General features: G+C 35.3%; 1 protein-coding gene across 1 annotated transcript; it reads right to left on the bottom strand.

Annotated features, from left to right (window-relative positions):
* Positions 1-6,309: 6,309 nt before the first annotated feature.
* LOC128240232 (perlucin-like protein) lies at positions 6,310-12,289 on the bottom strand. Its single transcript, XM_052956762.1, has 6 exons — positions 12,211-12,289; positions 10,429-10,517; positions 10,071-10,161; positions 9,403-9,464; positions 7,790-7,953; positions 6,310-6,381 (listed from the first exon to the last, which is right to left on the bottom strand). Exons 1-6 carry the CDS (start codon positions 12,251-12,253, stop codon positions 6,351-6,353), a joined length of 480 nt encoding a protein of 159 aa, XP_052812722.1. The 5' UTR covers positions 12,254-12,289; the 3' UTR covers positions 6,310-6,350.
* Between the last annotated feature and the right edge of the window lie 3,558 nt (positions 12,290-15,847).

Consider the following 15,847-nt stretch of genomic DNA (forward strand, 5'->3'; position numbering starts at 1 on the left):
TTGGAAACTACAGTGACAGGCACAATGTTAATAGAGAAGTACTCAAAACAGCACTACTACATTGGAAACTACATGGACAGGCACAATGTTAATAGAGAAGTACTCAAAACAGCACTACTTCATTTGAAACTACATTGACAGGCACAAAATGAATGGAGAAGTACTAAAAACAGCACTACTACATTGGAAACTACATGAACAGGCACAAATTGAATGGAGAAGTACTCAAAACAGCACTACTTCATTGGAAACTACATGAACAGGCACAAATTGAATGGAGAAGTACTCAAAACAGCACTACTACATTGGAAACTACAGTGACAGGCACAATGTGATTAGAGAAGTACTCAAAACAGCACTACTTCATTTGAAACTACATGGACAGGCACAAAGTGAATGGAGAAGTACTAAAAACAGCACTAGTACATTGGAAACTACATGGACAGGCACAAATTGAATGGAGAAGTACTAAAAACAGCACTACTACATTGGAAACAACATGGACAGGCACAATGTGAATAGAGAAGTACTCAAAACACCACTACTACATTGGAAACTACATGGACAGGCACAATGTGAATAGAGAAGTACTCAAAACAGCACTACTTCATTGGAAACTACATGGACAGACACAATGTGAATGGAGAAGTACTAAAAACAGCACTACTACATTGGAAACTACATGGATAGACACAATATGAATAGAGAAGTACTCAAAACAGCACTACTTCATTTGAAACTACATGGACAGGCACAAAGTGAATGGAGAAGTACTAAAAACAGCACTAGTACATTGGAAACTACATGACAGGCACAAATTGAATGGAGAAGTACTCAAAACAGCACTACTACATTGGATACTACAGTGACAGGCACAATGTGATTAGAGAAGTACTCAAAACAGCACTACTTCATTGGAAACTACATGGACAGTCACAAAGTGAATAGAGAAGTACACAAAACAGCACTACTACATTGGAATCTACTTGGACAGTCACAAAGTGAATAGAGAAATACTCAAAACAGCACTAGTACATTGGAATCTACTTGGACAGGCACAAAGTGATGAGAAATACTCAAAACAGCACTACTTCATTGGAAACTACATGGACAGTCACAAAGTGAATAAAGAAGTACTCAAAACAGCACTAGTACATTGGAATCTACTTGGACAGGCACAAAGTGATTAGAGAAGTGCTAAAAACAGCACTACAACATTGGAAACTACATGGACAGTCACAAAGTGAATGGAGAAGTATTGGAAACTACATGGACAGTCACAAAGTGAATGGAGAAGTATTGGAAACTACATGGACAGTCACAAAGTGAATGGAGAAGTATTGGAAACTACATGGACAGTCACAAAGTGAATGGAGAAGTATTGGAAACTACATGAACAGTCACAAAGTGAATGGAGAAGTACTCAAAACAGCACTGCTTCATTGGAAACTACATGGACAGTCACAAAGTGAATGTAGAAGTATTGGAAACTACATGGACAGTCACAAAGTGAATGGAGAAGTACTCAAAACAGCACTAGTACATTGGAATCTACTTGGACAGGCACAAAGTGATTAGAGAAGTACTAAAAAAAACAGCACTACAACATTGGAAACTACATGGACAGTCACAAAGTGAATGGAGAGGTATTGAAAACTACATGGACAGTCACAAAGTGAATAGAGAAGTACTCAAAACAGCACTAGTACATTGGAAACTACATGGAGAGGCACAAAGTGAATTGAGAAGTACTCAAAACAGCACTACTACATTGGAAACTACATGGACAGTCACAAAGTGAATAAAGAAGTACCCAAAACAGCACTACTATATTGGAAACAACATGGACAGGCACAGAGGGAATAGGGAAGTACTCAAAACAGCACTACTACATTGGAGACTACATGGACAGGCACAAAGTGAATAGAGAAGTACTCAAAACAGCACTAGTACATTGGAAACTATATGGACAGTCACAAAGTTAATAGAGAAGTACTCAATAAGCACTACTTCATTGGAAACTACATGGACAGTGACAAAGTGAATAGGGAACTACTCAAAACAGCACTAGTACATTGGAAACTACATGGACAGTGACAAAGTGAATAGAGAAGTACTCAAAACAGCAATATTTCATTGGAAAATACAGGGACAGGCACAGAGTGAATAGAGTAGTACTCAAAACAGCACTACTTCATTTGAAACTACATGGACAGGCACAAATTGAATGGAGAAGTACTCAAAATAGCACTTCTTCATTGGAAAATACAGGGACTGGCACAGAGTGAATAGAGAAGTACTCAAAACAGCACTAGTACATTGGAAACTATATGGACAGTGACAAAGTGAATAGAGAATATTTAAAACAGCACTACTATATTGGAAACTACATGGACAGGCACAATGTGAATAGAGAAGTACTCAAAACAGCACAAGTACATTGGAAAATCTATGGACAGTGACAAAGTGAATAGAGAATATTCAAAACAGCACTACTTTATTGAAAAATACAGGGACAGGCACAGAGTATATAGAGAAGTACTCAAAACAGCACCACTTCATTGGAAACTACATGGACAGGCACAAGTGAATAGAGAATAGTTTTCAAAACAGCGATACTTCATTACAGGGATAAGCGAAAAGAGAAAAGTACTCAAAACAGCAATACCTAAAAAAGTAGACATGCACTCAATACTCTTTGGGTCTCATTTGAGAAGGTATTGTTTGCTGAAAATACATTATCAAAACTAAATTCTTTCTCAAATCATCAGAACTTTGATTGCATCATCGCTCTGATGTACGAGAATGAACTTAATTATACAAACATATTTCAGTTTCGCAATTTTGCTATTAATTTCAACATAAATCGGAAGAGAAGTTACCTATAACTTCGTGAATTGCGTTCAAAAAGATCAATGCACAATCGAATATATATTAATTTTATTTAATTGTCTTTTACCTTTAATGCTTATGTTAAAAACTACAGAAACAAGCTCAGTAGCAAAAGGTGTAAACATAAACTCCGTTTAATGGCACAGGGTAAATTCATAAGACAAAGAACACAAACACAAAATTTACAAACTATTAACATGGAACAACAGCACAAAACCCCTCGAACAGCACAGTGCATATATACTATATAAAAAACTAGGTATGTTCATCAAGGATGATTTAAATCATGCCATTTTTATACAGAAATATTGACAGGTTTGAACTAATGTCACTCGTTTGTACATGACGTGTTAGAAAATTTGAAAAGAACACTCATGAAACACTGAATCCGTATGGAGTTGATATCATTCCCAGTAATGCGTAGTTTCTCTCAAACCGTCGCAATCGATTATAACATCCCGCATAATTCTTTTTATACTATTTCAACATAAAAAATAGTTTCTGTTCTATATATTTTAGCCACAATGTTGTTCGATAAGTGTTCATATAAAATCAAGTTTAATATTCCTGCTGTCGATGATTAATTTGAATAAAGTGTCTGAGAAAAGTTTACCTCAAATCGGAGTTGTCCGGCTGGATCGTCTGGTTCTTGCCAAGAAACTGATGATGTCAAGCTTGATAAACGCGCGTAAGTACTCATTTTGTCATCACTTGCATTCCACATACGCAATAAGGTTAGTTTTAAGTTTAAAATCCTTTCATGATGGTCTGTTACATATCAAAGAAGCTGTAGCATAAAGTTAATGTCAAAGTTCCAAGAAATATACAACATATTTAAATGCAAATAGCAAACGTCTGGCTTGAACAATCCTGAAGCTGTTTCAAGGATTGATATTGTGAAAATGCATTTATTGTTGTAGTTTGCAAACGCAATTTGAGTTTTGCTGCTGTCTGGCAATGGAATTGATTAAAGCAGCGCCAATGTAATTGATAGGACTTGATCAATGAAAGACAAGGATTCAAATTATCGGGTAGTAGGGTACAGCCGTTCAAATGGTATATTACGTCATAAAATACATTTGCGTGTCTTTATTAAAAGCCTGGTTTTAATGCTGATACGATGTTTTTATTTTATCAAGGTGATAAAACGGCCATAAACGTAATTTGTTGATAATCAAAGTGGTATCTCGCTGATGGAGTGCCTAACTGGTCGTTTGCACTATAGTAAGTTTGTGTCTGATAGGGACATTTTTTGTTAATGGTCAGTTGCAACCGATTGAAAATGTGAAACGTTGACTTCTCATGCAATCACACGTCGGCTGTATGGATTTATAGTGCGCAAAGAAAACAATAACATCACAGTCTTAATTTTTTTCTTCAGGGTATTGCCACTTACTCTACTGCACTTCTTTCTATAGCACTACGGTGAAATGCGCAAAAAGTGTATTAGTTCAGTTTAAGGTAAGGGTCGCTCACGTTAGCCAACTGTTTTGTTTTGTGTTCCAGATACATCAAAGCGCGTTCACTGCAATCGGGGAACCAAAGCAGACCTAAGTCATAAACCTGTAATTAGCGGAACTCAGGCCTTATGCTTAACCATTTTGCAGCATGAAGCATTTGACATATGGGTACATGAAGTACACTAACGTGTGTGTGTTAGATAATTCACTAGTTTAATGCGTATCCATTAATTAATCAAGACAATTACTCTGCAATAAATGTTAATTGTTAAAATCAAAGTGCTTTCTAACTGGCCGTATGTTCTTTTATTGGTTTGTACCAGATATAAGGGATATATCTGGAAATTAACAGTTCACAACAACAAGGCACATTCGATATGTATACGCTCATAAAATGCACCTAGAAATTAAAAACATATCTGCTGAACGGGGTTTGACCTCAATTGAAGAACCAGTATAACCTTATTGCCAAACAATATTTGCTGAACTTAGTTGAAATTCATTTTCATGATCTGCGCAATAAGTCATCAATTGACTGTTGCATTTAGTTCTCCAATTATTATCTGTGGTATGCTTACATACGCGCCAATGAAGCATTTTGAGTCGTACGTAATTAACGAAATACTGTTGATCGATTATTATTATCATACACATTTATGGCAACATACAAAATATTTGAAATATTTATATGCATATGTTGTATAGTTGTGTTACATTTGTTATATAATGTAAATTGTGTGCATTATAAATATTGCATGACACACAAACTATCATTGTCTAGATATGTCCTTATATATTTAAGAAATATTACACACCACTGAGGGTCATATGGCATTATAAGGACCGGCCAGTCAGCCACCGAAGGTGTATATGGACCGAGGTCCATTCACCTTCGGGGGCTGACTGACCGGTCCTTATAATGCCATATGACCTGAAGTGGTGTGTTATATTTCTTATATTATACCGAACACTTTTCATTACAATTCAATATTTTTAAAGCGATTTAAATGTGTTTTATTGAACAAAGCTAATAATGTTTACTTGCGACAAGTTTTCGCCGTTGTGAAAATAGCAAGCCGCACTTACCAATTGTATGACGTCAGCGGTCCATATTATATTTTTGGCCGGTCCGGACCTCGCCAAAAATGTAATATGGACCGCTGACGTCATTAAACTGGATTTTCATCAAAAAACAGTGATATACGGACCGATCGAGTTTATATGTACATAGAAGGGACAAATTCATGTGAGGTATAATATAGTTAGATATGTAAATAAATCGATCTACTCATATATTTACTAACTGGTTTGAACTATGTCAGACAGGCATTTATTGATGCATCATGTTTTAGTTCAATCGAAGCTATAGCCGGCTTAGCATCTAACTTTTATCATGCGAACATTTTCTTAATTTTGTAATAATTTCAAAAGAAATGTGTAGTGTACTGTATATGCAATGTATTAAAACTTACCATTTCATTATTTAAGAGCATTAGTAAACATACATATTGTGCCTTCTCCTTATTATATATTTGTATCTTCAATCGTCATCATCATCATCATCATCATCATCATCATCATCATCATCATCATCGTCGTCGTCGTCGTCGTCGTCGTCGTCGTCGTCGTCATCGTCATCGTCATCATCATCATCGTCATCATCATCATCCCATCATCATCATCATCATAATCATCATCATCATCATCGACTGGGAATCTCGGTCTGTCAACCTACTTTTTGTATTTTCTTTTTAATGTTGATCTGTGGTATAAAAAATGAATTACCATAGTTCTTTTGATTTGTGTGCAGAGGATGCCACTTGACTCTGATCTTCTATAACACTTCAACACTCGACTTTGATAGAAGTCATTTGTCAAATTAACCTGTATACATGTCCTTTTAAAATATGGCATACAGAGTAAATACCAGTTATTCAGTAAAAACTTAACAAGGATATACGTTTAATTATTTTATTTATTTATGAAACATCCTAAATGTCATCCGACAATGCCGTCGCCAGAGGTACTGCTGCAAAAGAAGAAAGGTGCGTTTTATGACAAAACAATATTCTAATAAATATACCAACAATAGTGGCTGATTTCTGACATTTCGTGCTTTGGTGTCGGTGCTCCTACGCTACGAAAGTACGACCAATACTGTTATTGACTTATTATTGCCCTTTATTGGTCGGTTTGTCATATTGGCGCGACAGCGCCCCGACAACCCGAAAGACAAACTCAAGGTGCTAATCAGACAATACAGTATTTGTCGACCTTGCTTGGAAAACACGTCAACAAAATAGGGCGAGATGGCATAAATTAGCAACCATATGCATATATCAACGTTATGTTAATGATGATACACAATGTATACAAGTATCTTCATATGAGTCGATGGGGGAAACGTCAAGTCTAAAATAGAGTTTTTTTAAAATATTTTGTAATCTGGAAATCTTGTGTTTCCACGTTGATCCTTAACATACCTTAAAACTGAGGCCTTTAAACATTATATAGCTAAACTTTTGATTACTTGATTTTCCCTGTAGGCTCCATTATTTCTTTTATTAAATTTTGAATCAAATTTTATCAATGAAACGTAAAACTTCCGAAGAAAATCCATTTGAGGGTTTTTAACAAATGGGCTTATATCTTTATATTTAATTTCTTCATATTTTTCTCTATTTCCTACCAATTGCGATGGATGTTTTGTGATCAAAACAGAGATAAAAAGGAACATGGGCACTATTGAACGTGCAAAAATATGTAGCATAATTATAGATTATTCATATTTTTTAATTGTTATCATGTATTTTCTTTATCATAACATTTTGTCAAACAATAATGAGGATAAGTAGAAATCTTTAAAATGATATATCCGATAAAAAGACAACTGCACTTGTTTGAATATAACATTTTTTACCTTTAGGTTAGGTCAAAATTTGACGAAATATTTATTGATTGGTCAATAAATATCCAATTATAATTACGAACCAAAAAAAAACATTTTTTAAAAATGTGCAACGTATCCAACAGGTAACCTGTCGAAAAACTATCCCCGATCCATACAATTGGCTGCTGTCATTTTCCTGAATTGAGTGCGTTGTGTTAAAACCGATGGTTTGTTATTTGAGTTAGTAATGCATTCATATTTTTATTTGTCTTTGAAGTTTTGTATATGTAAAATTACACTTATCAATTTTAGCTAGGCTTTGAAGATAACTGTTTTCATTTTCCTGATCGGTAGATATAAGCATAGGTGTTCAGTTAACGTTCTCCTGTCTAGGATCGAGCCCACGACGATGACAAACCAGATGATAAACATAAATGTGAGGTCAATATCTTAATTAATGTGACTATTGAAATATATTTTGTAACTGATTATGAAATACAATATGGAACCATTATCTTCAAAAGATTTGATTATAATTATACAGTACCTCTTTTCGCATACATATTGTATTTGCCTATCGCAAGGCGCGTCGTTCCATGCGTAGTCGAAGTACTTGACGGCCGAAAGACAGTGCTCAGTCCCGTTTTGGTTGTTCGGCTGCTGGGTGCCCCGTGTCTGGTAGGTCAACTCGGCACCAGTGCTCTCCCAGATCTACGGTGTATTTATAAATCCACTTGTACACATGTACAAGCTAGTATTTGCTCATGGGTTTGGTAAATTAAATTTACATTTCAAAAATATAGGATCAGACACGAGTTATCATTAAATACAAGATTTATCAAACGAGTTCATGAAATTTGTTAGTAAGCGAGCCTCTGGCATGAAATGATCTTTTTTATCACATGCTTAAAACGGTATTTTTATTACCAATTTAGTTCCATTTTCTGAACTGATTATTTGACAGAGTAGAATGTTAACGATGCGCCATATAAATAGTTCCAAATTAAAATGACAAAAATAGCTAGCAGTTATCAAGTTTTCATTCTGATAAAGCGCTTAACAAGTCACACATATAAAAATGGGTAGTAAAATATTCAAAAACATGAATAACGAACAATTTTAACCCCCAAAACAACAAAATGTACACAATTTGATGACGTCACACTCATAGTACATGCATTTACGCGTTTTATGTGACCTACATCGGTTTGTCAGGTTTTACCGTGTGCACGGATTTAAAAGTTATTCGCTGTCGCTTTCTACGATGATTTTGCAGCGTTTTCTTAGTGTACATTGAGTTTAACAATATGAAGATGATAACGGCGAAGCCTTACACTGTACTGCATGGATGTTGATATTGAAAAAGTTAGCAAGAATGTTTCCAGAGAAGATGATGTTCTAGCCGCCATGGGATGTGTAAGGGGATGTATGTGCTGCGGAATTCGTATTTGTGTTTTCGGTAACCGACAGCTGAACTGGCAAGCAAATGGCATTGTTTGCATATTGCTTGTGTTGGTCAAGATGAAAATGTTTGAAATGTTCTTGTGGTGTGTGTCACCAATGTGGCTGTATTTGTTGACTGACTGGATATTTCTGTGACTAATGATCTGCATTATCTGGCTGGCGGAACATTGTTATCAGAAAGTTGTTGAACAAGATGCTTTCTGACCCTATGATTCATTAGCCATTTGTCTCCCGGAAGTCCTACAGCTTCATTATTGAGGTAAGTATTTGTTGGCGTTTAAACCATTTTGTTTACAAACAATGTGGAGGGATATCTAGGTCGCGTGTGATTAGTCTAGCCAATAGAAATGTCTGATAGGTTATCTTACACATGTGTAAGATAAAAATATTCGTAATGGGTATATTGAACGGAAAACAAGGGTAAGCATGTGATAAATGTATAGTGGTATATGTGGATGAGCCCTTTAGTTTCGCTGACTAAATGTTCGTAAAGTGAATGTTGAATGTCGTTTATGTATACAAAAATTAAACGGATAATCCTTATCCTTCGCTAGATTAAACAAGATAAAATTAGCCCCGCCAGTACCTCTTTGAGACGAACCCCCATCAAATTAATGATAAAGATGACGAAAAATTAACATCGGCGCACGCATTGCGGTAATAAAAATAGCTTAATTTAACAGAGGTCATATTTACCCAGTGCGCATCTCGTTCCCAGTTAGTCCCGCCGAGCCAGAATCCCTGGTCAACATCCGTGTCTGAAATAAGGGAACAGAATTCACAGTTACTCAAGCTCGTATAACTCGCTATCCATACATTAAATTAGTTAACTTTAACATTTAAAAAATATCAGGGTTCTCACAGATGCTCGCCAATAGTGCTTATTTCGACAAAATGGCATACGTGATAATTGTTCAATTCAACGAATTGAATAGCGACAATAATTTTCTAAGAATAAAAAATACTAAAGACCAACAGTTCGAATTCATAGCAATTGTTGAGAATCTAGATCTTGTTTGTTTCTGTAAGAAGACACTGATCAAATTTGAACAATCTAACTTCGTTCATGGATCAACTCTGTATGGAGAACGGAGATCATCCCTGTCAGGAGAAAGGGGATCACAACTGTTTACATAAAGCGGATTGCCCCTGTCTTTATAACAGGGATCACTCTTGTCCTAAGGAGTGGGGGTCATCACTGTCTGGATAAAAAAAGGATCACCTCTATCTGAAGGACGTAAACTACCACTAAAACGTCAATTGCAACACTGTCACCCAACAAAGCGTATTCTTTTCATGAATCATATATGGGACAAACTGATCAGAAAGGACAAGAAAATTACTGCGTTGTACATGTAACTTACGGTTGAATGTTAAGGCTTGCTTATGGAACCAACGCTGTTCACTCTCTGTTTCTATAACAATCAGGTCGCTCGAGTGCCACTTGCAGAATAGCTGTGTAGCGATGATATAGACAAGATATATATTATTCTACATATATTTATCATAGCAAGAATTGAAGGAGTTTGAACAACAGCAATTGATACTCATGTACGATGACAATCTCCTACGCAGTATTCTTCCTTGTAGAGCAAGTAGCATATCTGCCAACATGTTGGAAAATAACTGGATTTCAACTATTCTTTTGAAATCATGTTTTTTTATGTATGGAACATTGTAATAAAGTTTTATATATTCCAAATAAATGATAGTTTGGCTTACCCTAGCGGATGACCAGTTTTCTATGTCCGTTGCAAATTTATAACAACTTGAACCATGTGAAGTCCAACCATCGGTACAGGCGCAGAAAACTACAAATCAATATCAAAAGTAATATACTCAAAATGTTGTTATGGAATCCAACCCACATTTATGTGAATTTTGGATGCCCATTTTAGACTTGGTCACCCATATTATTTTTGTATTAATGAAAAGGGTTTTATGAGTTTCAACTGTAAACATTTGTCCGAATATATATTGTCTTTAACTACAAAAACAGGTAATACTATGTACTATTTTATTTGTTTTAAAGCCAATATTTATGCAAAAAGCTACAGAAACAAGCTCAGTAGCAAAAAGTTTAAACATACCAATACCTACTTTATGTATATTGTACTTGTGATCATTTATTTTTCACATTAGTTGTTAGCAGGCATTTTTTCGATCGCACCAAACTTGTATGGGGTTATCAGACGTCAATATACAACATAAAGGTCAAGTTATTTATAGCTCGTATTTCTTCTATATAATTTCTCAAGTGCAGAAAGCACATTCGTCCAGCCCTTTCGTTACGCCCTCTCAACTATTTATATTTTATCACAGGTCAGAGTTATAAATACACAGGCATATAAGAACTGGTATGGATTGAAGATAAACAATCGCATATTGCATATAAAGGGGGAGTTTATTTTAAATAGGATAAATGGCTCCCGAAAGTTTCCCGAAAACCCCCCACCTACATCTGGGTGGTCATCAAAACAATCCTAAACATCATTGTAGTATCCTACACATATCTAGTAACTCTATCAGGGGCCCGCACCAATTTGAATAACATACACTGTCATTTTCGAATAATTTCGAAACAAATGTTAATATAAAATATCGTAAATCCAGTTGTTTTCTGGGTTTCGATGAGTTCTGATTAAAGGTGGCTCAAGGTATTAAAAAAAATCAGTTTTTTCTACGTATGCGTCGACTATGCTTTAAACATGTTTTGTCTTAAAGCAAGGCGTACATTTCGATTTGAAAAAATAAGTACTTCGGAAGAAAAAAAAAGTTTATTGTCAAAGGACTGTCCAATACCATAATTTCCTCAAAAAGCTTAAAATCTCCCCTAATTTCACAACCACGATAAATACAACTTTGTTACTTGATGTTTTTTTAAGTAAGATAACCCTGACAAATTCGGAACGGTTTTAGAACGTTTTTATGGAGAATTGATTATAATACAAACATACAATTAAGAGTTATTAGTATAGTTAAAAAGACTATTGACTGCAAAATTGTTTCGGATAATATATCTCCTGACACCGGCCTGGGCGCATGTGAGTTACAGTTTTATATGTATAGTTGATTTCTTTTAAATTTTGGCTACAGAACTGTTTTTAAGAAAAAAATAATAAACCTAGATCCCCTGACCATTTCCCTAATGCTGATCATGTTAAAAAAATATGATATTGCTCAACAGGTCGTCCAATGTTCTTAAACAGGACAGTGATTAGTGCATTAGCTTATAACCATGGCGAACCGGGTTCAACTTCCGGCTTGGGCGCATGTGAGTTTGGTTGGTGGTCGCCAAGCCAAACGCGTGGCTTTTATCCGAGTACACCGGTTTCCCTCAATACATATCGCGCAACATCATTCAAAAGAGAGTAACTATTTTTTCACGACCCTTGAAGGATTCAGTTTCATTAAAAAAACAACACACACAGCATCTTAATTACCTAAGGTAAACATTTGTCATTTTCAAATAATTTCTTCTAAATAAATTTAAAAGCAACTTACCTTGAGCTACCAAAGTAGCGCCAACAATTATAGACGTCCACATGGTTATATTTTTGTTCCTTGCTGTTCAGCGTAAAATTGATATGATGATAATTTCGTATTTCCCGCGACATTTTATAGATAGAATGTTCCCAATTTTGTTCCGATTTTTGTGTCGCATAAATAGCTCCTATTGAGATAAGCCTTGTCTTGACATGTGTGATAGAGTGAGCAATCTGACCGGGAGGGCATTTAATTCAAACTTTTATTACTTTGATAACAGTAAATGAAGCAGGTATAATATAACCCATGTTTTATGCAAAATGTCGTTAGAGAAAAAACAACAAAATGATTTTACTACGTGCCGTTAATTTTTCTCTTTTTTCTCTTTCTCTTTTAGCTTTTTAGGATTTTTTTCGTGCACCTATTAGGAGAGGTTGATTTCTTATCTAAAACATTACACTATAAAGTGTGCTTGTGTCTTACATATTTTTGTCGGTTGCTAGGCAGTCGTTTAATTGTAATATGCCCATGAATTTACTTCATTTTCATACTATTGTGGAGTGAATTAATTTAAACATTTTATTGCAGTTTGATACACACGTTTACCATGAAATATTGAAATGTAGTACACCTTATGTTAAAGATGTATTTGAATGGTGTAGTCTTATTAGGAACAACATTTGCGCCCTACATCCGAATAAATTGTATGTCTGCTCGCTTAAACTTAAATATTAAACATGTGAACTAAAAGTTTAAGGTGCATGAATTTACAACGGTTAATTGTGTAAATGTGCTAATGTGTCGAGCAACCCATGCTTTCATCGTAGTTGACATCTTCACCTATATTGGAAAACTATCAATGAGTCGAGCAACCCATGCTTTCATCGTTGTTCGAAATCTACATCTTAATCATACAGCATACCAATGAGTCCAGCAACCCACGCTGTCATCGTTGTTCTAAATCTTCATCTTTATCATATAGTATATCAATGAGTCGAGCAATCCATGTTTTCATCGTAGTTCTACATGTACATCTTTATCATATAGTATATCAATGAGTCGAGCAATCCATGTTTTCATCGTTGTTCTAAATCTACATCTTTATCATATAGTATATCAATGAGTCGAGCAACCCATGTTTTCATCGTAGTTCTACATGTACATCTTTATCATATAGTATATCAATGAGTCCAGCAACCCATGTTTTCATCGTAGTTCTACATGTACATCTTTATCATATAGTATATCAATGAGTCGAGCAACCCATGATTTCATCGTAGTTCTACATGTACATCTTTATCATAAAGTATATCAATGAGTCGAGCAATCCATGTTTTCATCGTAGTTCTACGTGTACATCTTTATCATATAGTATATCAATGAGTCGAGCAATCCATGTTTTCATCGTAGTTCTACATGTACATCTTTATCATATAGTATATCAATGAGTCGAGCAACCCATGTTTTCATCGTAGTTCTACATGTACATCTTTATCATATAGTATATCAATGAGTCGAGCAACCCATGCTTTCATCGTAGTTCTACGTGTACATCTTTATCATATAGTATATCAATGAGTCCAGCAATCCATGATTTCATCGTAGTTCTACATGTACATCTTTATCATAAAGTATATCAATGAGTCCAGCAATCTATGATTTCATCGTAGTTCTACGTGTACATCTTTATCATATAGTATATCAATGAGTCGAGCAACCCATGTTTTCATCGTAGTTCTACATGTACATCTTTATCATATAGTATATCAATGAGTCCAGCAACCCACGCTGTCATCGTAGTTCTACATGTACATCTTTATCATACAGCATACCAATGAGTCGAGCAACCCACGCTGTCATCGTAGTTCTACATGTACATCTTTATCATATAGTATATCAATGAGTCGAGCAACCCATGTTTTCATCGTAGTTCTACATGACATCTTTATCATATAGTATATCAATGAGTCCAGCAACCCATGATTTCATCGTTGTTCTACATGTACATCTTTATCATACAGCATACCAATGAGTCGAGCAACCCACGCTGTCATCGTAGTTCTACATGTACATCTTTATCATATAGTATATCAATGAGTCCAGCAACCCATGTTTTCATCGTAGTTCTACATGTACATCTTTATCATATAGTATATCAATGAGTCCAGCAACCCATGTTTTCATCGTAGTTCTACATGTACATCTTTATCATACAGCATACCAATGAGTCGAGCAACCCACGCTGTCATCGTAGTTCTACATGTACACCTTTATCATATAGTATATCAATGAGTCCAGCAACCCACGCTGTCATCGTAGTTCTACATGTACATCTTTATCATATAGTATATCAATGAGTCGAGCAACCCATGTTTTCATCGTAGTTCTACATGTACATCTTTATCATATAGTATATCAATGAGTCCAGCAACCCACGCTGTCATCGTAGTTCTACATGTACATCTTTATCATATAGTATATCAATGAGTCCAGCAACCCACGCTGTCATCGTAGTTCTACATGTACATCTTTATCATATAGTATATCAATGAGTCCAGCAACCCATGATTTCATCGTTGTTCTACATGTACATCTTTATCATACAGCATACCAATGAGTCGAGCAACCCACGCTGTCATCGTAGTTCTACATGTACATCTTTATAATATAGTATATCAATGAGTCCAGCAACCCACGCTGTCATCGTAGTTCTACATGTACATCTTTATCATATAGTATATCAATGAGTCCAGCAACCCACGCTGTCATCGTAGTTCTACATGTACATCTTTATCATATAGTATATCAATGAGTCCAGCAACCCATGCTGTCATCGTTGTTCTAAACCTTCATCTTTATAATAAAGTATATCAATGAGTCGAGCAATCCATGATTTCATCGTAGTTCTACATGTACATCTTTATCATATAGTATATCAATGAGTCCAGCAACCCATGCTGTCATCGTTGTTCTAAATCTTCATCTTTATCATACAACATACCAATGAGTTCAGCAACCCATGCTGTCATCGTTGTTCTAAACCTTCATCTTTATAATAAAGTATATCAATGAGTCGAGCAACCCATGCTTTCATCGTTGTTCGAAATCTACATCTAAATCATACAGCATACCAATGAGTCCAGCAACCTATGCTGTCATCGTTGTTCTAAATCTTCATCTTTATCATATAGTATATCAATGAGTCGAGCAACCCATGCTTTCATCGTTGTTCGAAATCTACATCTAAATCATACAGCATACCAATGAGTCCAGCAACCTATGCTGTCATCGTTGTTCTAAATCTTCATCTTTATCATAGAGTATATCAATGAGTCGAGCAATCGATGATTTCATCGTAGTTCTAAATCTTCATCTTTATCATACAACATACCAATGAGTCCAGCAACCCATGTATTCATCGTAGTTCTAAATCTTCATCTTTATCATACAACATACCAATGAGTCCAGCAACCCATGCTGTCATCGTTGTTCTAAATCTTCATCTTTATCATACAACATACCAATGAGTTCAGCAACCCATGCTGTCATCGTTCTTCTAAACCCTCATCTTTATAATACAGTATATCAATGAGTAGAGCAACTCATGATTTCATCGTATTTCTACATCTTCATCTTAATCATACAATATATAAAT

Source organism: Mya arenaria, chromosome 7 (assembly GCF_026914265.1).
Source record: "Mya arenaria isolate MELC-2E11 chromosome 7, ASM2691426v1".
Taxonomy (NCBI): Eukaryota; Metazoa; Mollusca; class Bivalvia; order Myida; family Myidae; genus Mya; species Mya arenaria.

Excerpts from the sequence above, each read along its gene's own strand:
- LOC128240232 (XM_052956762.1), bottom strand. The coding sequence starts at position 12,253 with ATGTGGACGTCTATAATTGTTGGCGCTACTTTGGTAGCTCAAG. Across the intron at positions 9,465-10,070 it reads GCAAGCCTTAACATTCAACC|ACACGGATGTTGACCAGGGA; the intron begins GTAAGTTACATG and ends CCCTTATTTCAG. Across the intron at positions 7,954-9,402 it reads GGGAACGAGATGCGCACTGG|ATCTGGGAGAGCACTGGTGC; the intron begins GTAAATATGACC and ends AATACACCGTAG.